Source organism: Lissotriton helveticus, chromosome 2_2 (genome assembly GCF_964261635.1).
Source record: "Lissotriton helveticus chromosome 2_2, aLisHel1.1, whole genome shotgun sequence".
Lineage (NCBI taxonomy): Eukaryota > Metazoa > Chordata > Amphibia > Caudata > Salamandridae > Lissotriton > Lissotriton helveticus.
The window spans coordinates 368,026,265-368,053,556 of record NC_136060.1 but is presented as its reverse complement, the minus strand read 5'-3'; the positions used below and the strand labels follow the sequence as shown (position 1 = coordinate 368,053,556).

Below are 27,292 nucleotides of genomic sequence, written 5' to 3'. Positions count from 1 at the left end.
TAGTTAGGATCACACCTGACGTTACCCCCCGCTCCCCTCACCCACAGAAGTAGTTCATTCCCCCCTGCACACCCAACTTACCCCCACCCACCCTTCCCCCATCTCACACCTCACACGAATCTCGCTGAATCCAACATCACCCGGAGTATATCTCCCCCCCCGTGGCAGATGATCTTCCCTCTCAACCCCCCCCCCATTCTCACCCCTCACTCCCCCACACTCCCAACTAGCACCCCAGAACCTGCGTCCTCCCTTACAATAACACCCCCCCACCTCTCCCCCCCATTACTCAGCCCCCGCTTCCTTCTTACCACCTCTATTATCTTCGACCTTCACTCATCCCTCAACTCACCGGCACCACCCCCCACCGACGCCCCCACCACTACTTCCCACCCTCCCCCTACTTCACCTACACCCCTCACCTACAATTCATCGCACCCACCGAATACCACCCCACCCTCTTTAACAGCAGAGCCCTCCACTAATGCTAGCATACCCCACCTCCCCGCCCCAAATTCGCCCACTAACTCCCCTCTCAACGCCTCGCCCATGGCCCACACCACGAACACTAACACCAAGACACCTCTCGACCTGATTCTATCCACCCTCCTACAACTCAAAGACGAGCTCCGCACCATCAAAGAGTTTCTTCACACACCTTCCAGACAACATAGACCCACAACGACCACCACCGTATCCAACAAACGACGCACTCTCCCCACAGTCCCCCGTACTCAACGCTCTCTACACTGGCCCTCTATCCCCGTCCGCAAAAACACCCACCGTCCCCGGCGTGCCCTTAACTCCCTGTCGGACCATGACTTACGCACCCTCCTCCGCTCTTTTGGCCCAGGACCGGTAAAACACATAACCCCCACTCACCTCCCCATACCTACTATTCTCTCAAATCCCCTTAGGCACCCAACACTAAACATCAGAAGCTCTGTCCCAAACAACCTCAGAAGAGTCCCCCTATCGCTAGAACACACGACCTCCCTTCTCACCCCCAGACTCAAATGCATCCTTCTCAACTGCAGATCGTGCCCAGAGGCACTCCTCCGACATTGCAGATCTCGTCACATCAATGGATCTTGACCTAGCCATATTGACGGAAACCTGGCTAACTGAAGCCTCCACGCCCATTATGGATATACTAGTACCCCCCAATTACCACATCATCAGACTCGACAGGACCGTCAAGACGGGCGGGGGAATAGCATGCATTTTCAGGAGCAATCTATCCGTCACCAAAGTCACCTCCCCTCCCTCACCTCCTGTGAACTCTTCTGCCTCGATATCTCCAGTGAGGGCAAACCAGTATGTGCTCTACACCTCATCTATCACCCGCCGGGGGATAACCTCATCTTCTCTCAACAACTCATGGACACTATTACTTCCAACGCCGGTCGGCAGATCACTCAAATCTACCTGGGTGACTTTAATCTCCACTGGAGCGATCAGAAAGACACAGTGGTGAATAGTCTTAAATCTTTCCTTAATGCGCTTGACCTCACCCAAATATGCAACAGCCCAACACATGATAAAGGTTCGATACTCGATCTTATCATCGCCAAAGAGGACTCTACCCAACTGGGGTCAATCCAACCCTGTGATTGGTCAGATCACCACATCATCACCTTTTTTATCAATGAAAAAATCAAAACCTCCCCGGCTCAACCCACCAAATGCAAGATCTGGAAAAGGGACATGAAGAATCTCAACCCTAACTCCCTACCTCCCCACACCTACAGGCTCCTCCTTCCCCCTGCTGGCGTCTCTGATGTTCAAACATTGACAGACCTCTACCTCGACTCCATGACCTCTATAATCAACGAAGCCGCCCCACTGCAACTAAAGAGAGTCTCCACCAAGAGTTCGAACCCCTGGTATGACGGCAGACTCAACGAAGACAGGCGAGCTATGCGATCGGCACAGCGCACTTGGAGAACTGATCCCTCATCACTACATCGCAAAAAGCTTAAGAACAAGAGAAATGCCTACTTTAGGAAAATCAAGCGTGCGAAATCTGACTTCTTTCGCCTCCAGCTTGACCAAGCGAAAAACCGACCAAGAAAATTGTTCGAACTAGTCAAAAGTCAAACAAAGCCGCAACCCTCACAATCAAACAACCCAACAAGCGATATCCCACACAGTGAAGACTTTTCCGCCTTTTTCAAGCTAAAGACCGACAACATAAGAAATGATCTCCTCAATGATGTAAGCCAACACCCTGTGCACATCAGAATGTCTAACGCTCAGCCAAAAAACAGCGCATCGTGGGCTTCCTTTGACATCTACTCAGAAGATGCAATACTCAAACTGCTCGGTACCCTGAAGCCCTCTAATCACCTCACAGACCCCCTGCCTGCTAACGCGGTAAATGACTTCACCACCATGCTCCTCCCACTCTGGACTAAAATCATTAACAGCTCCCTTCAACAAGGTCTCATCCCTGACTTACTCAAGGTCGGGCAAGTCACGCCCATACTCAAGAAACCCACAGCTGACCCGTCTGACCTAAACAATTACCGTCCCATCACAAACATCCCCACCTTGGCCAAACTGCTGGAAAAATGTGTACAGCTTCAACTAACAAAACACATTGACAAGTTTGATCTCCTCAACCCCCATCAATCAGGCTTCCGAGCGAAACACAGCACGGAAACGGCCATGACTCACATAATTGATGACGCCCACCAAATCCTTGATCGCAATGATTCATGCCTCCTCATCCTCCTCGACCTTTCCTCACCTTTTGACACGGTCAAACATGAGAACCTCCTTGAGCTGCTAAACACTAGAATGGGTTTATCCGGGACTGTTCTCAAATGGTTCACTTCCTTCCTACATAACCGGTCTCAGAAGTTCAAGATCAACAATGTGTTGTCCTCGCCTGTGCCAGTCGACTTAGGCGTTCCACAAGGATCCTCCCTCTCACCCACACTGTTCAACCTCTTCATGGAACCACTTGCCTCCTTGCTCCAAGCATCCAATGTACACTTCCATATGTATGCCGATGACACTCAACTCTACCTAAAGGTACAATCCCCGGAGGATATCAAACTCCTGAACTACACTCTCATAAAGACCCAATCGTGGTTGGCCGACAACCACCTCAAACTAAATGCTCTGAAAACCGAGTTCCTTTTGATAGCACCCCCTGCGAAATCTACCACCACCCAACTTTGGCTCAACCACTTAACAGCACTCAATGTCCGGCCCACCATCGTGGACTCCGCGAAATCCTTAGGTATCACACTTGACGCAAAGCTCAACATGCAACAGCACATTAGCAAAGCAATGAAAGGAGCTAATTTCCAAATCAACACATTGAGAAAGTTGAAACCCTTCCTCCCAGCCAAAGACTTCCAAAATGCAGTACAAGCCCTCGTCATCCCCCGCATAGACTATGGAATTGTTACCCTCAGTGGTCTCCCTCTAGCAACAACTGCACCCCTAAGAGCCTCCTTGAACGCTGCCGCGAGACTCATCACGGGCTCAAGAAAACACTCTCATATAACCTCTGACTTGAAATCTCTGAAATGGCTGCCCTTTGAAGCCAGAATACAACTGAAAATTGCTGTGATGACACACGCGGCTGTACACCACAATGCACCTAACTACCTCACTCAAAAGCTAACTATATCAGGAGGGTCGAGATCCAATAGAAGTTCAAAAAATCTACTCTTGAAACCTCGCAGATTCCGAAAGGAAAAAACATACAAACGCTCCTTCTCAGGAATGACGCCGAGGATCTGGAACGCACTCCCTCCCGAAACCAGGCTTATCTCCTCCACGGCCTTCTTTAAGAAAGAGGTGAAAGCCATCCTCATGGCTAAGTTCACCTGAACTCTAATGTCTGTTCCTCAGAGCCTTTCGTGCCGCTTGGGTATTACTGGTTTCATGTTCGTCTAAGGTCAAATAATGTCATATTTTGCATGATCTAGATTTGTTTATTCCTCTTGTTTGCCACAATTACATGATAGTCAGTCGATCCTTGTATGCTACTCTCTAAATATCTATTATTAGACTATTCACGTTAGCCTACTGTATATCGAGGCCCCTTCCCCTTGCTCCCTGTAACTTTTAGATACTGGCACAAGCCATCCCTTTAGCATAGGTTCTCCTGATTTTTATCGTAGTTGTATGTAAGACTCATTATCGTCTTTTATTTTCGCTTATCTGATTGTTTACTGACATTCTATTAGAACATGACTGCTATCCGATCATGCTATTGAAGTTTATATTGCACCCAATATTATGTCGCGTCACCCTCATGCTATCGTCACCCCCTGTTTCTGTGAAGCGCTCTGATATCTGTAAAGATCTTGTTCGCGCTATATAAAACTCTGAATAAATAAATGAATAAAATAAATAAATAAGAATTAAATGTAGTAAAAACAGTCATTATGAAATCCTAATGTTGTATATAGGGTTTTACTGCGGGAAGGGTACTCTGGCGGGCGGGGGGGGATGTCCATGGGGGACGCTCATGTGTTTTTATACTGTAAAGATATTAAGTAATCGCACAGTCAATAAAGTTTTTTACTTAATTAAATGTTCTGCATTGGTTTCATTTAAGTCAGCATTTTATCTTCTATCTGGAATTCGTTGATATGCGCTTTTCTTTTTTTGCATTTTCTGTGTTACATGACTCGTACGCACAGAATTGATTGAGACTTTTTGGTTAGCAAGTTCTAACTATCAGAGAGCTGTCTGCATCGGTTTGCTGTCCTTACTGGCATGGTTTGATTTGTTTAATTATTAAAGAGCCATAACAGGAAAACATAGGTATAACAAAAGCAAACACAAATCGACAGTGAGGCACGTGGAATGAGCTTGTATAAAGGCCATAAGAAAGATTAGAACTTTACCCCGACAGATGATCTACAAATGTGATTAGAAACATCTTCATAGGCTCATGAGAATGCTACTGTCGTGTAAACAAATTATGTAACGCATCCCCCTAACCCCTAGTAATCCCCGCGTTAATAGGCTACCTTTGTAGAGCAGAACAAGATGTAAACATATTAACGTGTTTAATGAGTGTGTTATGGATAGGCTGATGGTAATAACACCAACCTATATAAAACAAACGGCACATACCAGCTGCAACTTCGAATCCCTCATGGCTTAATTTTCGTATTCGTTCAAATCCCTGATTAATACTCCTCAGTTTATCCTTCAGTTCTGTGTGTTTCCCATGCAGCACTTCTTCCTTAACTTCATATTCAGAGGGGCTGATCACATTTTTGTGGATTTCTGTATGAAAAACATATATTGGTTGTTACAGTACATTATACTCGAAAGAAACTAGTTTGCTAGACTACAGGAGAGGAAGGGCTCAGCCTTGATAAGCTGTGGAATCAGAAAGGCAAAGCAATCTGGCACCTAGAAGTAAAAGGTTTGTCTGAAGAATCAAGAGCTTTCCCATTGTACCTTTGAATAAGCAGCAAAGCCTTCCTCAAACAAAATAACAAGTGGTACTTGTATACAAAAACCTAAGCAACATTAGAGGTAAATATAAATAGGTCAAAATTCCCAAACCAATTCGTTGAAAAGGAAATAATGTAAAGATTAAAATATAATTGGAGCACTTGTGGCACAGGGATCAGAAACGATGGAGACATAGTGACATGTTTTTGTTATCTCTGGAAGTAAACATTTAAACACACGAAAACTCTAGCTTTCATTCTCAAAAAGTACCAATAGCGGGAAGTATTGCATTCGTTTTTGGCACTGAAACTAGGCAACAGCCCTCACTCCGAACCAAGAGAATACTTTTTCTAAAACTAGTACTTTTTAGGTAACTCTTTCCTTCAAAAATACAGTTTCAGTCATTTGCAGCACTAAATGTCCTGGTTCTAAAATGTGATTAATAATGCCCAAATGCTCAGCACGGTATGCTTCAAGCGTTCATAAATTCCACATAATGAATTTGCAATGTTGAACTTGTGCATGTTGAAATGTCAAGGTACGGCATTTTAAACAGATAAAGTGGTCACAATGTGTACAATGATGCCACATGCAGTGAAAAGTTGCCAGTCAATCACTTTCGAGAGGTCAAAGGTTTTAAAAAGTCTAGAAGAAACAGCTAAAAGATTGATCAGGTTAGAAATGTAAGCAAATATTTGCAATCTGGCAAGACAGCTATATTTAACTACGATTCATTTTAACGGCTTGTGATGTTAGCTGTGATGTTCAATCAATCTATCAGGGGTTAGTAAAGGGCAACTACTCACCCGTGAGGGTTTCAAGGCGCTGGATGGAAAGAGGGGTGGTTCTGCTGAGTGCTAGGGTCATCCGAAAAGGCAGGTCTTGAGGTACTTCCTGAACTGGGGCAGTGTGGGAGATTGCCGGATGTGGAGGGGCAGGCTTTGGCTGCGAGGAACGACTTTCCTCCCATTCTAGTATTGCTAATATGTGGGACTGTGGCCAGAGAGAACTGGGCTGATCGGAGGTGTCTTTTGGGTGAGTGGAAGGAGAGGTGCATGTTCAGGTATGCGGGTCCGGTGTTGTGAATGGCCTTGTATGCGTGGGTGAGGAGTTTGAAGGTTATTCTTCTTTCGACTGGAAGCCAATGGGGGATGTCAAGGATCAGTCTGGCTGCGGCGTTCTGGATAGTATGGAGTTTGCGGAGGAGTTTCTTGTGGAGTAGGGAGTGTTGCTGTAGTTCATCCTGCTGCTGATCAGTGCGTGTGTGACAGTTTTTCTGGTTTTGGTTGGGATCTATCTGAAAGTCTTTCGAAGCATGCGGAGGGGGTTGAAGCAGGTTGAGGAGATGGCACTGATCTGGCAGTTCATTGTGAACGATGTTTCTAGTATGATGCCGAGGCTTCGTGCTTGGTCAGTCTGGGTTGGGGGATATACGAGGGTGGAGGGCCACCAGCAGTCGTTCCAAATTGGAGGGGTAGAGGCCAAGGATGAGGACTTCTGTCTTTTCTGAGTTGAGTTTCAGGCAGCTGTTCTTCATCCAGGTGGCGATGGCTTTCATCACTTCTTGGAAGTTGTGTCCGGTATGTTGGGTTCGTTGGTGAGGGAGAGTATCAGATGGGTGTCGTCGGCATAGGAGATGATGTAGAGCCTGTGGTCCCGGACGATGGTTGCGAGGGGGCAATCAAGACGTTGAAGAGGGTGGGGCCGAAGGAGGAGCGCCGGGGCACTCCACAGTTGGTCTCTGTCAATTCCATAGAGGTAGGGAGGGAGTCTTGACCCGCAGAGTTCTGCCAATGAGAAAGGAGCGGATATAGTCTAGGGCCTTGCCGCAGAGCCCGGCGTCGTGGAGTCTGGTGGCTAGGGTGTGGTGGGAGATGGTGTTGAATGCAGCGGAGAGGTCCAGGAGGATGAGTGCTGCTGTTTTGCCAGGTCGAGGAGGGAACAGAAGTTGTCGGTGGCGGCGAGCAGGGCGGTCTCGGTGCTTTGGTTGCTTTGGAATCCAGATTGGGAGATGTCCAGGACGTTGTTAGGTTTGATTAATTTTGTTAGCTGGGTGTTGCCGGCCTTTTCGATGACCTTGGCTGCGAAGGGAAGCAGGGAGATGGGTCTGAAGTTCTTAAGGTCCGTCGGCTCCGCAGAGGGTTTCTTCAGGAGGGGGTTGACTTTGGTGTGTTTACAGTGGTCAGAGAAGGTGGTGGTGGTATCGAAGGAGTCAGTTGATCGTCCAACGTAGTTTGGGTGTGCTGGCAGAGGAGGCTCTGTGGAAGATGTGGCTTGGGCAGGGGTCTGAAGGTGCTCCGGAAAGGATGCATTTCATGGTCTTCAATGTGTTTTCGGTCATGACCGGGATCCATTTGTGCAGGTCTGTAGGCGGGGCATCGCATGAGGGGGGAGCTGGAGATTTGAGGTGGTCTTAGTTGTCGAAGTTGTTGTTAGCTGCACATTAGTGCAGGGAGATCTGGACATATCATTGGGATCAACACTACTGATGCAATAACTGACCATTGGTAGTCCAATAAACTGGGTTTATACTAAAGATATAGTGAGGTAGAAGTTTAAAAAAAAACTGTTGGCTGGAGGTACTTGCTTTGTATGAACTATTGAACTAACTGGTGATTTGCGCCCTTTTTACACTGTTATGAATGGTAAATCATTTGCTAGTGGCAATTGGGTACACTAATATTGCCTGCATTTTGAGAAATAGGACTTTAGTCTGCAGTTAGTAAACTCTTGTATTTTGGCACACGATTGGTTATTGGTAGACAACAACACAAAGAAAACTTTGATAAGTTGAATCATGATAGTACGACTTTTTGTTTCTTTTCTGTGCTGCACCAGTGTGGGGGTACATTACACATCAGCTGTGCATGGTGTGGCTTTGTGGGGAGAGGAAGCTTGCACTGCTGCTACTCTCGCTGCACCTGGATTGGGTACGAGGGACATGGAATACTACGGCCTATGTAGGGTGACCAGGCGTCACGGATTTGACGGGACAGGTCCAGGTTTCCACTTGCTGTCCGGGAGAATTCGGGAAATTTAGATTATGTCACTTTTTTTAAGAAAGCAATGTAACTAACAGGCATGCTACTGGCTTTAAAAAATGCATTTCATCTATGTTTTTACTGCCTCTTCCGTAATTCTCTGCTGAGGAGCGCGGTCATTCTGTGCGCTCGGTTGAAGTAAATTGTAGTCCTATTTTTTTTTTTTTATGTCCTGGTTTTTGATTTTAAAATTCTGGTCTGCCTATGTCATGCTTTTACGTTATGTGGGGAAGTTATGCTGGCTTAACTGTACGTTTTGTGTGTTTGAAGAGCACCTGCGAAGCGGTTGCTCATGTTATTAAGCATTAACATTCATAAAAGAAGCTTGCACTGAAATGTCAGCACTGTGCCGGCTCGCTGAATCCATTGAGGATTTTTGTCTGACATCTTTACAAGCCATAAAGGTGTCGTGTCTCTTTAAACTCAAAATAGCTCTGTTTTACCATCAAAAATAGTCTTGGAGCCATGTACATGGGCTATCAATACAGGTCCCTTTCATTTGTTAGAGGTGGCAGGGAGGGATGAATGTGGAATCAGAGCTGCAACAGAGACTTTAGCCCTTCCATGGTTACATATTTGTGGGCACTAATGCCGTAATTCCTGGACACTCTGGCAGGGAGTAGGCAGAAGGGAAATGAGTGAAAAAACATATTGGAAAGAACATTATGTGTGAAAGGAAATTTGTCACCAGTTCAGGAATATTGGGCGGCAGGGCATGTGCTCTTTTCCCTGCATACCAGCGTTTACCCCCTGCCCTTTTCACCGTCTCTTTTTCTTATCGACTGCTTTGTGACTGGCTGAAATCAAGATACCTTAATTGATTGAGCATACAGTATGGCCATATTCGTTTTCGAATATGTCCGATATTTCTCTGGCTAGTGCTTTGCACATATTGCATACGTTAACTACTGTAACTATTTTATATTCAACAGCTTTTGGGGAACGTATATATTTGTTAAACGTGTGTTTCATATGGTCCTAATTTGGAACTATTCTTTATTAACATTCCGTGTATCCAAAATAATCAACCGGTTTCCAAAGGATCATAGTACAACCTATGCCTTGTCTAAGTTAGGCAGCTCCATGATTAGCCACATAAAACAAATCAACAGTGTTTATTTCAGAAAAACGATGCATGCATTCCACTTTTTAAACCATTAGCTGCAATTTATTATTTTCTCACACATCACGGTACTCAGCTTGACAGGGCCCAATTTATTGAGGAAGCAGAATTAAAGGAAAATTGTCAGAATCCGTTGTGTTAGTGTTCTTATGGGCATGGTTACATAAGGTGTTTGTGAGAAATTGGGTTGTTGATTGAGTGGGGTGGCAACCCTGCTCAAGCTACAGCCACAATCCCATTCAGGGTAAACCACTAAATTACCCTCTGCTTAATCCTCTGGTAGCTTGGCACAAAGGTATTCAGGCTTAACTTAGAGGCAATGTGTGATGTATGTATGCAGCACACAAACAGTAATAAAGTGAAAGCACAGCTCAAGAAAATCCCACACCAATTAGAAAAATGAAGTACATTTTTATAAACTATTTGACACAAAAATAATTAAAATACAATTAGTAAAACCGGAGATATACCATTTCAAAGATTTAGATAAATATAGTGCTTAGAAGCCCAGTCACCAGCAGGGGTGATCTGGTTGTGCCAGAAAGGGACAAAGTCACAAGTTCAGGCCAATGGAGATGGAGCGTTGGCCTGATACAGGGACCAAGTCATTTCACTGATCAAAGTACCTTAAATCCTGGTTGCAGAGCGTTGTGCTGTGCAGCGCTGAGGATGAGTTATGCATCAGTTGTTTCAAGGGGCTGGAGGCCCTGCGTGGAGGATGCGTCATGCAGCGGTGGTTTCGATGAGGAGCTGTGAGGCTCTGTGCTGCGTCCGCTCTGCAAGCCCAGCCATGGTCATAGCAGAACCAGGTCATGCCCACTTCTAAAGATCCGGTACTTGGCTGGCATCACTGCAGGGTAAGGACTCCCTGCAGACAGAGTCCATCTGCAGGGTTTAAAGTGGTTGGGGACTTTTCAGTTCCTCAGGCTCTGATAAGGAGGCCAGCCAACTAGCCATTGGAGTCACTCTGGTGGCCCTGGGTTCAAGATGCAGATGCAGTCCTTTTCACTCACGGAGCGGTGCAGTAGAGTAGCAATCCTTCTTGAAGCAGAGCAATACAGGAGTCCTCCTTCTGAATCTTAACAGGTCCAGATATGTACTGAAGAGTGGGTCTGAGGGTACTTTTTATACCGGATGCCTTCTTTGAATTAGGAGAAGTGTCTAGAGATTTCCTTTGAAGTGCATGGAATTTCCAGCCTCCCTGCGCTGGCTCCAGCCAGGCTGCCAACACAATGGGCTAGAAATGTAGTTCTTTGCGGGAAGGCAGGGCATAGCCTTTTGACTTGTAAGTGGGGCTGTGTCCAGTTCGCCCCCCCCCCCATACTGTCAGTGATGGCCCAACCAGGCACACCTGATCAGTCTTTTGTGCAGCTGTCTGGGATCAATATAAAAAGTTCAACTGCCAACTCCACCCAATCATGTGATCCTGGAACAGAAACAGATACCAAACAGCTAGGGCAGGAAAATTCTAACAATCTATAAGTGGCATTTTCAAAATTGTGACTTAAATCCAACGTTCCCATTAAGGAAGAATCTAAATCAAAATTTCTCACACACCAAACATGAATTCAATACCTGCTCCCAAACAAAAGTTAGTACATATTAAATATATCAAGGCATCCCAATTTTATCCAATGGGAGAAGTAGGTCAAACAGAAAAAGAAAATAAAACTTTTGTTTTTCACTACCACCAGGGCATGTAAAACTTACAAGTACATGCCCAACTTTCAAATTACAACGGACCCTTCCCTATGGGCTGTCTAGGACTTGCCTTAGGGGTGACTTACTTGTAATAAAAGAAGAGTTTAAGGCCTGGTACGGGGGTTATTTTGCAAATCAAATTGGTAGTTTAAAGCTACCAGCAAGCTGTAATGACAGGCCTGAGACATGTTTTAAGAGTCTACTTAAGTGGTTGGCACATTAAGTGCACTAAGCACACCAGCAGCATTTAAATTACCAGCCCTCTGTATATTGAATACCACTTTATTATGGACTTATAAGTAAATGCAATATGTCAATCAGGCGTGAGCCAACTTTACCATGTTTTAGGAAGTGAGAACAAGCTCTTTAGCACTGGTTATCAGTGGTAAATTGCACAGAGTCCTAGGGTTAGCAAAAACGAATTCCGAAAAATAGGTGGGCGAAGGAAACAAATTAAATGTCGGTAGCCCATCATAAGGCTGACAGGCATAACAGTGTTGCTATGCCAGGCATATGTACTTATCTTTTTGACTGAGTTACTCTAGACAGAATGAAGAATACCAACAGTTATAGTATTTGGCATTTCTCTTGTACAGTTCTGCCACCCTGCTGAAGAAATGAACAAGGAGGATGTCTCTTCACATAGGACAATTGGAACCATAACAGAGTTGTTACTTGAATACTTCTGGATTTAATGATGGTCACATATGCAATGAGTGAAGTATCACTAACATACTAGGGGGTTATTTCGGGTTCGGGGGATAAGGGGAGATTGGCCAAAAAGCAGCAGATGTTATGTTCACCTTATTTAGAGTGAATATCTATGTATTTTTGGTGGATGTCATGCATTTCGCCAATACCTTAAAAAACATAATTGATTTAGTGATAATTAAGTATACACTCTAAATTGGCTGGATGGGAAATCAGCCAGATTTTATGGGACCTCGGTGACTGCAAAATTATTAAATAACTCCCTTAAAACAGTAAAGAACAATCAAAGCTTTTCAGCTGCTTAAGTCATGGGTTTATTACAATTCAGCGACACTAGACAACTGTTAGACCTAGCATCCTTATGGTTCTCTGCCCCCAAAATCTTTGCCTCCTTACCTCCTCTTTTTGCCGTATCTTTTTGTTGGCATTAGGACTCTGAGCACTTTACCACTGCCAACCAAGTACTAAAGTGTATGGGCTTCTCCCCTTAACATGGTAACATTGGTGCATACACAACTGACATATTTAGTTTACTATTCAAGCCTTGTAAAGTGGTAAACCATATACCCCGGGCCTGTAATCTAAATGTTACTAATGGGCCTGCAGCACTGATTGTGCCACCCACACAAGCAGGCGTTCAAACCGGTCTCAAGCCTGCCATTGAAAGGCCTGTGTGTTCAATTTCCTGCCACTTTGACTTGCCATTTAAAACTACTTGGAAAGCCTTAAACTTCCCTTTTATTACACATAAGTCACTCCTAAGGTAGCCATCATGTTTCATATCTTTGGAATGGTAATGAAAAATCCTCTTTAATGGTAAAGTTGAATTTAATATTACTATTTTAGAAATGCCACTTCTAAAAAATTAACATTTCTCTGCTCTCACCTTAGGTGCCTACAGCCTCTCTCCAATAAACGTCTGGGGTGGTTGACACCTACACTTTGTGCATTCCTTCTAGTCAGCCACAAACACAGGGAGGGGGTGTGACAGAGAACTCGTCTGCATTCATCTGCATTCTGATAGCTCTTCCTGGGCAGGAAGAGAGGTGGAGGAGCTTCACACCTGAATAGGCAGTGTCCTGTTTCCCACACAAAGGGTGGATTAACCCCCACAGATAGCCTGGCAGACAAGGTTGGGATGAAAGGGTACCTGTGCACAATAAGTGGCTACTTCAAAGTCACCCTCACTTCAAAGGCTCATCTGGGTATAAATACTGGGTGTCTTGGCCATTAAAATCAGACACTTCTGGAACTACAACTGCACTTTGTCAGAAGGACTGCAGTGCTGCTTAAAAGACTCATCTTTGGACTGTTGATCTGAAAGACCTGCTTTTATCTTTTGTTGTCCTGATCCGCTCTGTCTTGGCTGAAGGAGAGCTAGACTCTGCCTTTTATCCAAGTGTCCTCCAAGGTCTTGTTGAATTTCCTCCTGTTGCTTGAGACTCAGGGATATCAAAGTCTCTACTCCTGCTCCTGTGCCTGGTTCACTGGAAGTGGACCCAAATACTGGCAACATGGACATTGATGCATCTCCTGTCTGGAGCGACATAGAAGCATCTCGCAGTTGCGACCAGAAAAGGTACTTTGTTCACAGGGTTTACCGTGGGTCCTGTAGTCAGACGGCACTCCTTCGCGGTCTGCCCGAAGTTTGACTTTGCCCCCGTCCTGTGCAACCTCAAGTAATCCTTAAAACGCTATCTGCTTCCAAGTGCTATTTTTTACAGTTATTCTTTTAAAATGCATATCTCTACTTTTACTTGTTGGATTGTTGTCACTTTGGTCTTGTTTTGTTCAGAATATATCTATTTTTCTAAACCTGTGAGGGATCTTTTATTGTGATGTTTTCATTGTTTTACTGTGTGTGTGTTGCACAAATACACACTGCCTCTTTAGATAAGCCAGTCTGCTCTGTGCCAAGCTACCAGAGGGTGAGTATAGGTAATCTTTTAGTGTGTCTCTAGCTTATCTTGACTAGGATTGTGGTTCCTGCTTGTATAGGGTGCATACTCCCAGAAAACCCATTTCTAACAACAACTGTTCATCAGAGGAAGAGAAGGCTAATGTTATGCAGAGAACTGGAGGTATGCAAGAATGCATAGGGATAGCTTAGCAGCATAAAAGTCTTGCTATAATATGTGAGAAGAGAAACATATTGTATGCCTAAAATGTAGATTTCCTGGAATTAACTGGCAACAGTTAAGATTTTCAATGTTAAGCCACATTTCCAGAGAATATATGCTGAATATCCTAAAAAGGTTACCATCAAATGTTTAAGAAAAGCACATGAAAGGGTACAATGGAGTTTTAACAAAACACACATAATAAGTCTTGTTTGGGTTTTTCTTGAAAAGATTAGACTCCTGCATGCCAGGTGGCACATGTGGGGTCTACAGTGTGGTCTGAAGTCTCAGTGGCCTCAGCAGGAAATTAGTCAGATCCCATCCAGGTGTTGGAAGAGACTGTGAAAGATCTGCAGTGGTGGTTGCTCAATCACAATGGGACCGGGGGTAGACACCTCTCTCTACCCCACCCAGAGTTAACAGTCATGACAGAAGCATGGTTACTGGTTTAGAGAGGTCAATGGAAGAGGTGGTGGAAGAGGTAAAGATCAGAGACTCTGGTCTCAGGCCGAGCCTAAGCTCCACAGCAACCTGCTTGAGTTGTGAGTGATTCACTTGGCACTAAGGATATTGGAGGTTGCAGACAACACAACAGCAATGTGGTACTGCAACAAACAGCCTGGAGTGGGGTCGTTGGCTTTGTGTCAGGAGGCTCATCACCTCTGAAAGTGGCTGAATATTCACAGCATATCCCTGATCAGCCAGAACATGGCAGGATATTTAAACGCCAAGGTGAACTCAATGAAGTATACAAAAAAGTGATGGATGGAATGCTTGATTTAATCTCAGCCAATAGTAATTACTCAGGCCGCATTCCAGTCCATCAGTATTTTACCCACCATCCCACCTCTGTTTGGACCCAGCCATTTAACAATCAGTCTTACCCTGCTCCAGTAATAAGAGTCAAGCCCGAACTGCCAGACCGTGTCCTCCCTGATCGTGAACACAAGCAACCCAATACTGGTTTCACCCTCATTAGGGCTAAACAGTCCAGTATAGCTTCATCCCAGTGGTACAGTGTGCACAGGACCTACGTCCAGGCATACCCATCCCACTGAAGGTGTTGCACTGAAGTATTAAAAAAAGTGATGGATGAAATGCTTGAATTACTCTTAGCCACTGGCATCATAGTCCATCGGTATTTTATACACCATGCCACCTCCATAACCCAGAAAACCCGGACATTTGTGCTCCTCGTACAGAACACAATTAATATAATAAAAATTAGTCAGTTGGTGGCATTTGGTGTAATACACCAAATGCCACCAACTGACTAATTTTTATTATATTAATTGTGTTCTGTAGTTGTTTTTTCAAACGGTTTTAATCTTTAGTTGAATTGTTGTCTAAAGGTGTCTTGTCTCTTTTTTAAATGAAAACATTTTCTGTATATGAAGAATATATTAAAAAACTTGTGTTTTTATAAACTTTTTTGATTCCTAAGTGTTTTCCCTGAGTCCCTTGTTACGGTGTTCATTAATTTTGAAATGCCTAGGATGTTACACACATAAATGAAGTCTAAATCCGACATGAACAGCTGGACATGGAGTGCAGTTTTTTATATGCTTGCAAACTGATATGTACTATCTAGACTTCAGGAGGACAAGACTTCAAAAGCAACTAAATGTACCCTTAAGACAATAAAAAAAAAATGTGTGTAGAATAACTATGCATGGAAACACGTACAGCCAAGGGTAAGCCTGATGACCATGTCTATGAGCAGGCATGCCTCATGGGTAAAGTCATGCACCTGTCCTAGGACTGTGGACAGCAAGCGTGCTCTCACTGACAGACAATAAACTACTGTCCCTTTTGTGGATTTAGCACATACAGTGGTATTGGGCAGTTTGCTGTGAATTCATTGTTATACCTAGCTTATGAGCAGTTATAAGGGTGAAACTGGTCCTAGGCTGCTTGTGTTCTGGTTCAGCGAAGACAAGACCAGGCAGTTTGGGCTGGGCTTTCCCATGAGGAGCAGGGTCAAGGCTAATTTTCATATTACTATGTCCTAACTAATGTAGAATGGTGAACAAAAGAAAGTAGGGTTGGGATGCAACCCCAAGCAATTGCCACTGGTTAGACAAATTGCAAGTATTCCTCACATAGCCTTTTGTGTGTTTCATGTAGTCCCCTAAGGGGCAGATGTGGGTCATGTGCTCACTGTGACACTGGAATCAAGCTATACCTGGCTTATGAGCCCTTATCAGGCAAAAAAAATTCCTAGGTTGCTTGTGTTAAGGTTCGGTGGGGACCTGTCCTGGCAGTTTGGGTTAGAATGTACCTATGAGGAGGAAGGTTAAGGCTGATTTGCATACGAATGGGTCCAAACTGAGGTAGCATGATGAGCAGAACAACAATGGGCTGTGATGCTAACTCAAGTAATTGGTTAAACAAATTGCAAGCATTTCTCCCATCACCTTTGGTGTGCTTAATCCGCTATTATACCCAGACCTTTTTCATCTGTGTCACTAGAGTGGAGGCAAAGTGGCTCATTAGTAAACCTAAAGGTGTCTATGCATTTGCCCGAATCCTTGAGCTAACATCCCAAGTGTATGTTGTGCACGTTTATGTATGCAGCTTCCTTGGTGCATGCATGGAGTGAGCCACAGTAATGAACGACTCTGGAACCCATTTTGGATACTCCTGGCCTAACATTTTGCACAAGACGTCGGCTAGATTATTTTTCCAGACAGTGGAGGTGTATTGTAATACTATGAATTGATTCCTGAAGCTGCAGGGAAAAGACGGAGACAATGAAATGAGGGAAGAGGTTACAAGGCTCTTTTAGAAATTCAATTAGGCCTTCAGCTGAGCAAGGACCTAATATAGTCCTTCTGAACTGCCATGCGGTGGATGGTAAGGTCGAAGGGTAGCACTGCAGTCTCTTGTGTGAGGTGTAGGCGACCCATTAGGTGAGGCCCAGCCTTTTGCCTTGCCCTGATTACACTTTCAGTTGGCTGATGACAGCCAAGTGCAGAAGCCTCACATCTCTTCGTAACTTGTTGTGGGTGTTTTAGGCTGGAGATAAACCTGCTTTAAGAAGCATCACTTGACACAAAAGCTCTTTCTAGAAATGAGCTTGGAAAGGAGACTTGAAAGGAGATCAATCCCATGCCGAATTTGAAAGGGCGGACGGTGGACACATCTCCAGCACGCTTTTGCTAAAAAAATAAATAAAAGAAAATCTAGACCTCACTTGTTTCAATTTCCTGATCTCTATGGCCAAGGAAGGGAGTGCCCAACAGAGTACTCAGAGGGCTGCTGTGCAACCAGAGGTGGTGTCCGCTTGGCAGTCAGCTTCCCAGATGTGAAGGAACATCACCGGGGTCTGACTCCTTTCTGGAAGAGTTGTATACTGAAGCACCTGGAAGTCAGACTGCCTGTTGAAGAAGGAAGGAGTCTGCTAAGCCTCTTAGAAGTGGGAAGTAGCAGGCGCGCTGAGATAAGGTAGGCCAGCTGCCCGAAAGGACTGTGCTACCATGGGTGATAAGAACTGAGCAAGTAAACTGTAGGGAAACTAAAACTACTGTACGTGAGAGACTGAACTCAAATACCCAGAAGGCTGAGATCCGCACCTGCACTGTTATCACACTATTGTCCTAATCCTGGGGAATCCTCCTAAACTTGGGGGGCGGGTGGGGATAATGACTGATGAAAGATGGTGGATGGAGGTGCCGACCTGCACAACAGCACCATTACACTAAACTGTTCTTTGCCTATTTTGAGTGTAGTATCAATTCCAGTATGCATTAAAGTACTTTTTGTTCTCGAAAGATGAGCACTGGATTCGTCACTCTTTTATTACAGAGTTCTGAGCTTTATTACCTCCATATGTCCTCCTTGAGAAGTCTGCGACTGCGCACTATTGCTGCTACTGAAAGTAGAGTGCTAAAGAGGTTGTACTCAGCCCAGCCTGCAAAGTCATAGCAGGAATGAACTTGGACATCAGAGGCAAATTACCTCTACTACCCAAGGATGAAGCCCAGTACCTCATGCTGCCTGCCCTCCCCCCTCCCACCCCTCCGTGGATGGGATAGAGCTCTATATAGGTCCTTCTTCCTCTCTCTCATATATCGAGTTATAGATAAACAGGTATAGATGTGCCAATAGATAGATCGATAAAGATTTTACGATTGATAGATCGAAAAAGAGTCAGAAAGATAAATGATTTGTTTAAATAAAATTAAAATATGGAAAAAAGGAAAAAGGAGAAGACATGCTGAACTGCTTGGAAGAACTACTAATGTACACAAGAATAGTAAACACCAGACATCAAACATAAGTTTTTTGCTCAGTACATGAAAAGAACATTCAGCCTATATTAAAGTACCTTCAGTCCGACTGACGGTGTCCAAGAGCAGGTTGTATTCGTGAGTTTTTTCTTTGTGATGTTTAAACTCTCGCCACAGTTTCTCAAGTTCTTCTTCGGAAAACTTGCCAGAGGTCTTGGCCTAATAGAATATTAATTAGCAGCAATAAGGAAAAAGACCATTAAAGCGGTTAATCAAGCCTAGGTGAATTAGGGATGCGAGGATAAGCCCAGTGTCATTAAAAGTTCATTATTCAAGCAAACGCGAAATTGGACGAGGGCTTCATTGGCAACGCTACAAGCGCTGGGTCATCGTTGTACAGCGCGAAACAACCGGATGCCCACAGGGCTTGTCAGACTGCAGACTTAAGACTCCATCAGCCGGGAAGGAACAAATCACGGACAACACCTGCCGGGCCACGACGCACTGATTACTGGCAACTACTTCAGAGCGGGGCTGCGTGCCTGGAAGACTGCACAAAAGATCTCATAATTTCACACTTTAGCTTTGAAACGTGCGTCACCTCACTCTGATACAGCTGCCACTTAACCTTGACCAAAGTTAAAACTTCTTAAACGATCAAGAAACACGGACCCGAAGTTTCATAAAGCAGCTGTTCATATTTTTCTCCATGGTCTAACAGGGCGCCAAGAGTGAAGCGCCCAGCTCAAACCCAGGGCTGCTCTTTGGTGTGGCACATTATTTTCTTATTTTGTGTCCTGATATTCTCAAAAGGCCAGATATACGACCATAGTAAATTGCGACTCGCAATTTGTGCTTGATTGCAACTCGCATTTACCATGCACAATAGTGTCACAGGAACTGATTGCGAATACCAATAGGGTCGCAAAATGCGAGGCTAATTAATATTAATGAGGCACTCGCATTTTGCGACCCCTTTGTGAATGGCTGGCCCTCCCAGGGATGGTGGCCTGCTGTGCTCAGCAGACCACCATGTCTGGGACTGCTTTTAAATAAAGCAGCTTTTTTTTAAAATGCAGTCCGTTTTCCTTAAGGGAAAACGGGATGCATTTTGAAAAAAAATGAAACGTTTCCGGTCCGTGGGACCACTGCCTGCTCTTAAAAAATATTTTTGTCTGCATTTGCAAAGGGGAAGGGGTCCCCTGGGGACCCCTTCCATTTAAGATTGCATTACCACCTACTTGAAGTAGGTGGTAATTTGCGAGTGTTTAGTGACCGCAATGAATGTGTATCCTACGAGCCGCCTACACATTCATTGTGAAAACAGTCTAAAGATATTGATTACGAAGAGCTTTAATCACAACAGTGAAAACCACCAAGATCCCTAAATAAGTTTGCTTTTCCTCTACGATTCATAACAAATAGATCCCAACCTTCAAGGTGGTTTCTCTACGAAATAAAGGTTTGCGGCGAGTCCATATACTACTGCTTTCAAACACTTCTTGAACGATGCTACAAGACATGGCATCACCCTTGTAACACTCACCCTACTGTGTGAGTTGTTATCTCGATATGCAGTTGACGGTCTTTCCCTGTTTTCCACTCGTCCTGAGGAAGACCAGAGGTGATGCTCACCCAGTTGCGCACAATATCGGGTCGAAACGTCAACGTTCATTACAGTTTATATCCACCATGTCTCCTGTCCCCAAAAATTCACCCTAGGGTCACTAGAAGCCATGTGTTAAGAATTTAAAAGGATTAACATCTTTTTAGTTGTTTCTGTATTTGTGTATATAATTGTATGTTTCTTACGATAATTGTACAAACTTCAGTGAGCCACTTTCATCACCTTGTTGCACTTTATTCAACTTTTACGTTATTGATGTCATTGGATGATTAATTGGAAATTTGACAGCCTTAATGATTTAAATAGTAAATAATTACTTTACAAAAACTATTTACTTTTGTGTGTTCCATCCTGTAGTCGACATAGAAGTATGTCAGACGTATTTGCACATGACTAATGCTCCTTAGATGCAAAACTGTTTTACCAGAGAGAACCAGTTGTAGCTTATTTTATTCATGCCCAAGTTCTGAGGGACACAGGTTTACCCCATTGACTTAATTTGTCTGTTTATAACAATGGCTCGTAGGCAAACTCCTGCACGTGCACCTATTCAGATTCCCAAGGAGGGGGCCTAGAATGAGGGCTTTAGTATCTGGCAATTTTAGCTTGAGCATCTGCTAGCAACTATACTGAATCACAGGAGCACCTAAAAAACTAATAATCACTTAAAAACAATTTCTCTTTTAAAAATAAATATTAATACCACTCTCGTCGTACATGCAGATTTAGTAGAGTAAAACACAGGGCCAGACTGAGAAAAACGTTGAAACTAGCCCAGCCCCCTTTCCATCAATTCAATTCTCTCTCTCCAAACCCTCTAAACCTAGGTGCTGGATTATATCCGGGGGAGCTTGAATAAGAGATGCCAGCAACAGCCCCGCCCCTTTTCAACTCGCCCTCGAGTGGCTCCGGCCCTTCCGGAAATGCAAGATTAAATAATCGTCCAGTCTGGATAAACACTGGCATTTATGATTGGCGATTGGAACCAATTTCCTTCAGTGTATTCCACTGAGCATATCGAAAGAGGCATCAAAAAGAACTACTAGAATAAAGTCACTCAACTGGGAGAGGACATGAAGAAAGCAGGGATAAGGGGTGGAGGAGAAAGGTGAAGATAGGGAGGACGGATAGACAACAGAGGAGAAGATGCAAGCACCGGTAATGGAGAGAAGTGGAAGCCAACGGAGCGTGAAGGGAGAACAGAGGTGGAAGGCTCAGGAGAATGAAGCAGGGCGCATGGAAATGTCAAAGGAAAGACACACTGGAAAAGTTGATGATAGAAAGACAGAATAGGAAAGTAGGGTATGGAAAAGGGAAGGGATGAAGATGGAATGTAAGAAGAAGACAAAACAAAAGAGAACGGCAAAGGTCTTGACAGGACAATCTATATTGGGGGCAGGGAAAATGGAAATAAATGAACGGGATAAGGAAAGGGCAACAGTCTAGAGAGAGAGACATGAAGGCAAAGTTGATGGAGTAGGGAAGATGGTTTGGAAGGAAAGATAGAAAGGTATCTCTGGAAAAAGAGCTGCAGGAAGAATGTGAACATGGGAAGATGAGAAAGAAGAAGGAAACAAAGCAAGAGGGTAAGCAAAGAACAAAACAGAAATGAGAGGGGAAATGGAAAGAAGCGAGGGCAAGGTGGAAAGGGAATGGAAGGGAGTGAATACGAATAAAAAGAGGGAGAAGACTGAAACAGACACAGAATAGCTGAAAATGGAGGAAAAGAGACAAGGCGAAGCAGAACACAGAAACAGAGGACCCGTAGAGACATTTACCAGGTGGCGTTTATTTTTAAATCCAGGACTCTAATAACCTCCCAATACAATTATAATGTAAAAAAAAAATGCTCCTTAAGTTTGCATGCACCAAACGTACCAGATTCAGGCAGTAGGCTGCTGATTTTTCGAATTCAAAAGTGGCTTTATTTTAGCAGTCTGCCACCTAAAATTGCCTTTGCTTCAATGAACGTCAAGTGAGAAAATAAAATCCCTCCATCTTCATAATCTCCCTCTTTCTAGTTTCCAAATGCTGCCGTGTAGGAGATTGTTGCATCGCTAATCAAATGATAATGAGCAAGTCCTATCAATATTTAAAACCCGATGATGAAAAGGTAATAAATAGGGAGTACCGGATTGTCGGGTTCGTGGCTATAGGCAGTGAATGGATGATTGTCGGGCTTATGGCCTTAAACAGCACAACTCTGCAGTGTCACTTTATTAAAAAAACGTGATAGAAGGTACACAAAACCAGCAGATACATTCTCGTTATTTATCTGTGTAGACACGAACATGCACAATAAAAAGTATATGGTTCACTTACTTTGTTCCACAACTTGTCTAGCCTTGGATCATCCAGCACATCATTTTCAGTTCCGCCTTTGATGTAGTTGCCATCTCCAACTTGTGCTTCTTTTTTGCCATCTAGACCATACTTTGCCAAAATCACTGCAGTATTCAAAATATAAACAGTCAAGAAGGAAAGCAGTGCACAAAACTCAGACACAGCATGCACGTTTGATCTGTTGCTGCATTTTCATGATACGATTCAAACGGTCCTTTGCGTCAAAACGTTGAATGCAGATAACATTCCTGGCCACATTCATACCATAGCGACTGTAAGTTTCTCTTCACAAGAAGACAAGTGGGATCATGTTTTATTTAATTCTTCCCCTCAAGCATCACAGCCAACATCTATACATTCATGTCGTTGAAAGTGAGTCATGGTGAAGACTATGTTAGTATGAGGTGGTTTGTGTAGACTGTCTTTTTGCAGTGCTCTTGAACTTCAGGTGGGGCAGGAGACAAGGCCAAGAAGATGATGTTCATTATACGTCACGTCTCAATGCACATACCTTCTTCAACAGCAAAAGCAAGATCAAGAAGTGATTTCACACTGGATATAAGGACCACCTTAGCAGCAGTCCAGCATGCACTCCTTAATACTAGCAAAAGCTACTATATTTCAACAGAGGACATCACTAACAAACTAAATAAATATACAAAGGTTAACTAGCAGCCGTTGGGTGAGTCCTACAGGCTGTGGCTCAGACCATAGCTAGGCTAGCAACCCACACATTCAACTGCCCAGCAAAGATGCCAATGCTGGCTCCATGCTCCGAGCACCTAAAGTATACGTATTATAGCAAATGCAGGCAGCCACAATGAGTAAGGGCACAGATTTTTTTTTATTACAAGAGTTAGTCACTACAATCATCTGCGGAGCTGGGCAGAGGTCCTAGAATTTCCTTCGGTGATAACACAATCTACTCACTTAAAAAAACATTTACTCCACAAGTATATCTAGGGGAATTGTGGACACCACGTCCTGCTTAAGGCCTGCCAGCACTGTCTTCTGTCCAGAGTTTTCCTTCACTTCACACATCCTTCAAGGTTAATTCTCGACGAGGAACCCTCATGCTTGTACTGCATTTCAAAATCTCTACCAAGTCCTGAAGAAGAAAGCCTCTTAACGAAACAAAGCTCAAGGGTATTAATGACCAGTTTTTAAACTCTGTTCACGACATAACACTGCCTGCAGGACTCTGCGCATACGGATTCTGATGCAGACATAGTATGGAACATCATATATGCAAATAATGGCTACACAGTCTGGACCATGAGAAAACAATAGGTAACACAAGATACCACAGATTGACTCGGAATATAAATTGCGAGAAAGATCAACTATTCTTGAATGATCATCAAAATACACAGTGGATGCTAACCGCTATTTAACATAGGTGCTATCTTACTAAAGCCCTGAAGAAGTCTCTTTCCAGAGACGAAATGCGTTGGCTACTTTGGAGAAAAAGATTTATTGAAAAACAAGAAGACATGAATAAAGGAATCTTGTATAGTGTATTAATGACATGGTCTGCTTGGGGCTAGGTCTATCCTGCGAAAAAGGGCCAACTAAGACACAAAAACAACTGAATTTATTTTAAAACTCTGCTAAGAGATTGTTTTATAAGACCCTAAACATAAACCCTCCTAGATATAGAGATTATTTTGTATCACTTTGGCCGATAATTTTGTTCAATTCTGTGCCAGTAACCATCTATACTGGTCTAGACCCTAAGTTATTTATCACTTGAATCCGGTATATTGTGCTTGTTGTTAATTGTGCCACTAGAAGTCTTTACAGGTACTATCATTTGGCTTGATGAAGCTCATTAACGGGAAAGCAAAGGTTGCTTTAACAATCGTTTCCTCATTTCTGTGCCTCAGTATCTGAACGTTGGTGTTCCGGATGATGCACGAGGGTGCCTTAGGATTTGCTTTTCTTTTACAGTTCTACCTCACTAGGTACCCTCTGCATACAAACAATCCTATGCATACAATTAAGGAACAAGTCTTGATTAGTGAAAACAATCAACATCATATTAGATTGCAAACACAGCTAACTTCAAACTCAATCAGCAACTACAGCCCAGAAACAATAGTTATGAATTTCAGTTTGTAAATCAATGGTCCCAACATTTAGTTTGTTGTTAAATGCTACAAGATACATATTTTGTTCACACTGTACTTTGGCTATACATACAATTTACGAACGTGTGAAGAATCATGAAGAATGCATATTTCTCAGAAGGCTGGCAATTATGAATAATATAACTCCAGTCTCTGGTCAGCAAAAATTATTTATCTGGGGGTTGGGGGTGTGGCTTTCCAACGAACAAAGATGGTCGCTGCCTGAAGCGGCTCTGCAACTCAACCCTCCAAACCCCCGTAATCAGATACAAATCCGAATGAAACCCACTGCAGGAGGTGGGAAAAGGGTAGCGAAGGAGTGAGACCAGCCGCGGAGAGACTTAGCTGGCAGGGTGCAGACCACCTGTGTGGGCTACTGGAGTTTGGCTTGTCTCCCCAAATGAAGCCTGCCTCAATTTCAGAGGACCGGTAAGCTCCAAAACAGCATCAGACGAGCAGAGGTGCGAGATGGCAGAGGCAGTGAGGAGGGCAACCAGATCGGAGACCCTGAGAAGGGGCCTCGTGATCCAGCCCTCCTCAAGTGATCCGGACGTGGAGCTAGTGCTGGGGGCCCCCCGGACACTCTGTATGGCCCGGTAGTAAGATGCCGGCCTCACGACAAGGCGCCCGCCTGGCGGAAGGTAGGCCAAACCTATCAATCAATCAGAGCATTTGTAGAGCGCACTACTCACCCGTCAGGGTCTCAAGGCGCTGAGGGGGACGGGGAGAGGAGGGGTGCTGCTACTGCTCGAATAGCCAGGTCTTAAGAAGCCTCCTGAAGGTTAGTAGGTCCTGGGTCTGCCGTAGGAGGACAAGGAGGGTGTTCTAGGTCTTGGCGGCGAGGTGAGAGAACTATCTGCCACCGGTGGTTGCTCTTCGGATGCGGGGGACGGTGGCGAGGTCGGTGGAGCGGAGTTGTCGGTTCAGGGTGTAGAAGGGGAGTCGTCTGTTGAGGTATGCCGGTCCGGGGTTGTGGAGCGCCTTGTGTGCGTGGGGGAGGAACTTGAAGGTGATCCTCTTGTTGACGGGAAGCCAGTCCAGGTTTCTGAGGTGGGCAGTGATGTGGCTGTGGCAGGGGAGGTCGAGGATGACGCGTGCGGAAGCGTTCTGCATGCATTGGAGTCTTTTCTGGAGTTTGGCTGTTCCTGCGTAGAGGGCGTTGCCGTAGTCTAGCCTGCTGCTGACGAGGGCCTGGTTGACAGTTCTTCTTGTTTCAGTGGGGACCTACTTGAAGATCTTGCGGAGCATGCGAGGGTGTTGAAGCAGGAGGACGAGACAGCATTGACTTGCTTGGTCATTGAGAGTGATGAGTCGAGGATGAACCCCGGGTTGCGTGCATGGTCGGTGGGAGTCGGTGCTGCTCCCAGTGCGGTCGGCCACCAGGAGTCGTCCCAGGCTGAGGGGGTGGAGCCGGGGATGAGGACCTCGGTCTTGTCAGACTTCAGCTTCAGACGGCTGTTATTCATCCACTCGGTGACGGCTTTCATGCCTTTGTGGAGGTTGGTTTTGGCGGTCCTTGGTGAGGGAGAGGATCAGCTGGTGTCGTCGGCGTAGGAGATTATTTTGAGGTTGTGCAGTCTGGCGACGTTGAACAATGTCTGGCTGAGGGATGATCCTTTGGGTACGCTGCAGATGATCTCGGAGGCTTCGGAGCGAAAAGGGGGAGGCAGACTCTTTAGGTTCTGCCAGAGAGGAAGGAGGTGGTCCATTCCAGAGCCTTGTCTCGGATCCCTATGTTGTGGAGGCGTGTGCGTAGGGTGTCGTGGCAGGCAGTGTCGAAGGCGGCTGATAGGTCCAGGAAGATGAGGGCCACGGTTTCGCCGTTGTCCAGCAGGGCCCTGATTTCATCTGTGGCGGCGATGAGGGCAGATTTGGAGCTGTGGTTGCTGCGGAACCCGGACTGGGATGGGTCCAGGATGTTGTTCTCCTCGACGTAGTGGGTCAGCTGTCTGTTGACGGTCTTCCTGGTGACCTTTGCCGGGAACGGGAGCAGCGAGATGGGCTGGAAATTCCAGAGGTTCTTTGGATCTGCCTTGGGTTTCTTCAGTAAGGCGTTGATCTCGGTGTGCTTCCAGGTCTTCGGGAAGGTTGCGGTCTCGAAGGAGATGTTGATGGCCTTGCAGAGATGGGGTGCGATGGTGGTGCTAGCTTTGTTGAAGATGTGGTGTGGGCATGGGTCCATGGAGAGCCAGAGTGGATGGTGTTCATGATTTTGATGGTGTCGTAGTCATCGTTTGTTGGTCCAGGTGAGCAGGGGATCGATGTGGGTGGTAGCCTCGGGTCTGAGGTGTCTGTGGTTGTCGGGGCGGTCAGGGTGTTGAAGCGGTCATGAATGTCTGCGATCTTGCGATGGAAGAAGGTGGCAAGGGAGTTGCACAGGTCTTGCGATGGTGGGATGTCGTTGGTGTTGGAGCTGGGGTTGGAGAGTTCCTTCACAATATTAAAGAGCGCTTTGCTGTTGTGCGTGTTGTTGTTGTTGAGTCTGTCTTTGAAGGAGGCTCTGTTGGCAGATATGATGAGGTGATGGTGTCTGCGGATGGTGTTCTTGTGGGCTGCGTAGCTGTCTGGTGTCTGTTTGCGGTGCCATTTCTTCTCTAGAGAAAGGCAGGTTTGCTTGGAGGCCTGGAGGTCTGCGGTGAACCAGCTGGCTTTCTTGTTGGTGTGTCTGTTAAAGGGTTTCTTGATCGGGGCGAGGGTGATGGCGCAGTTGTCGATCCAACATCTGAAGTTGCTGGCGGCGGTGTGGGCATCGGTGGGGTCAGCGGGTGGGCTTCGGACGAGGGTGGTGTTTAGCTGGTCTTCAGTGATTTTGCTCCAGCTGCGGCGGAG

At 45.0% G+C, this 27,292-nt stretch overlaps 1 protein-coding gene and 1 long non-coding RNA gene across 3 annotated transcripts in view; one reads left to right on the top strand and one right to left on the bottom strand.

The window, feature by feature from the left end:
* LOC144821843 (uncharacterized) overlaps window positions 1–27,292 on the top strand; it is a 427,743-nt gene that overhangs the window by 107,564 nt on the left and 292,887 nt on the right. The window lies entirely within an intron of this gene.
* The window catches only part of LRPAP1 (LDL receptor related protein associated protein 1), a 142,872-nt gene that overhangs the window by 31,327 nt on the left and 84,253 nt on the right, over window positions 1–27,292 (bottom strand). The window contains exons 3-5 of the mRNA XM_078678538.1: window positions 22,314–22,438; window positions 18,463–18,583; window positions 5,107–5,262 (exon numbers count right to left, since the gene is read on the bottom strand). Of these exons, the coding sequence (XP_078534664.1) occupies window positions 5,107–5,262; window positions 18,463–18,583; window positions 22,314–22,438 (402 nt within the window). The remainder of the gene's footprint in view (window positions 1–5,106; window positions 5,263–18,462; window positions 18,584–22,313; window positions 22,439–27,292) is intronic.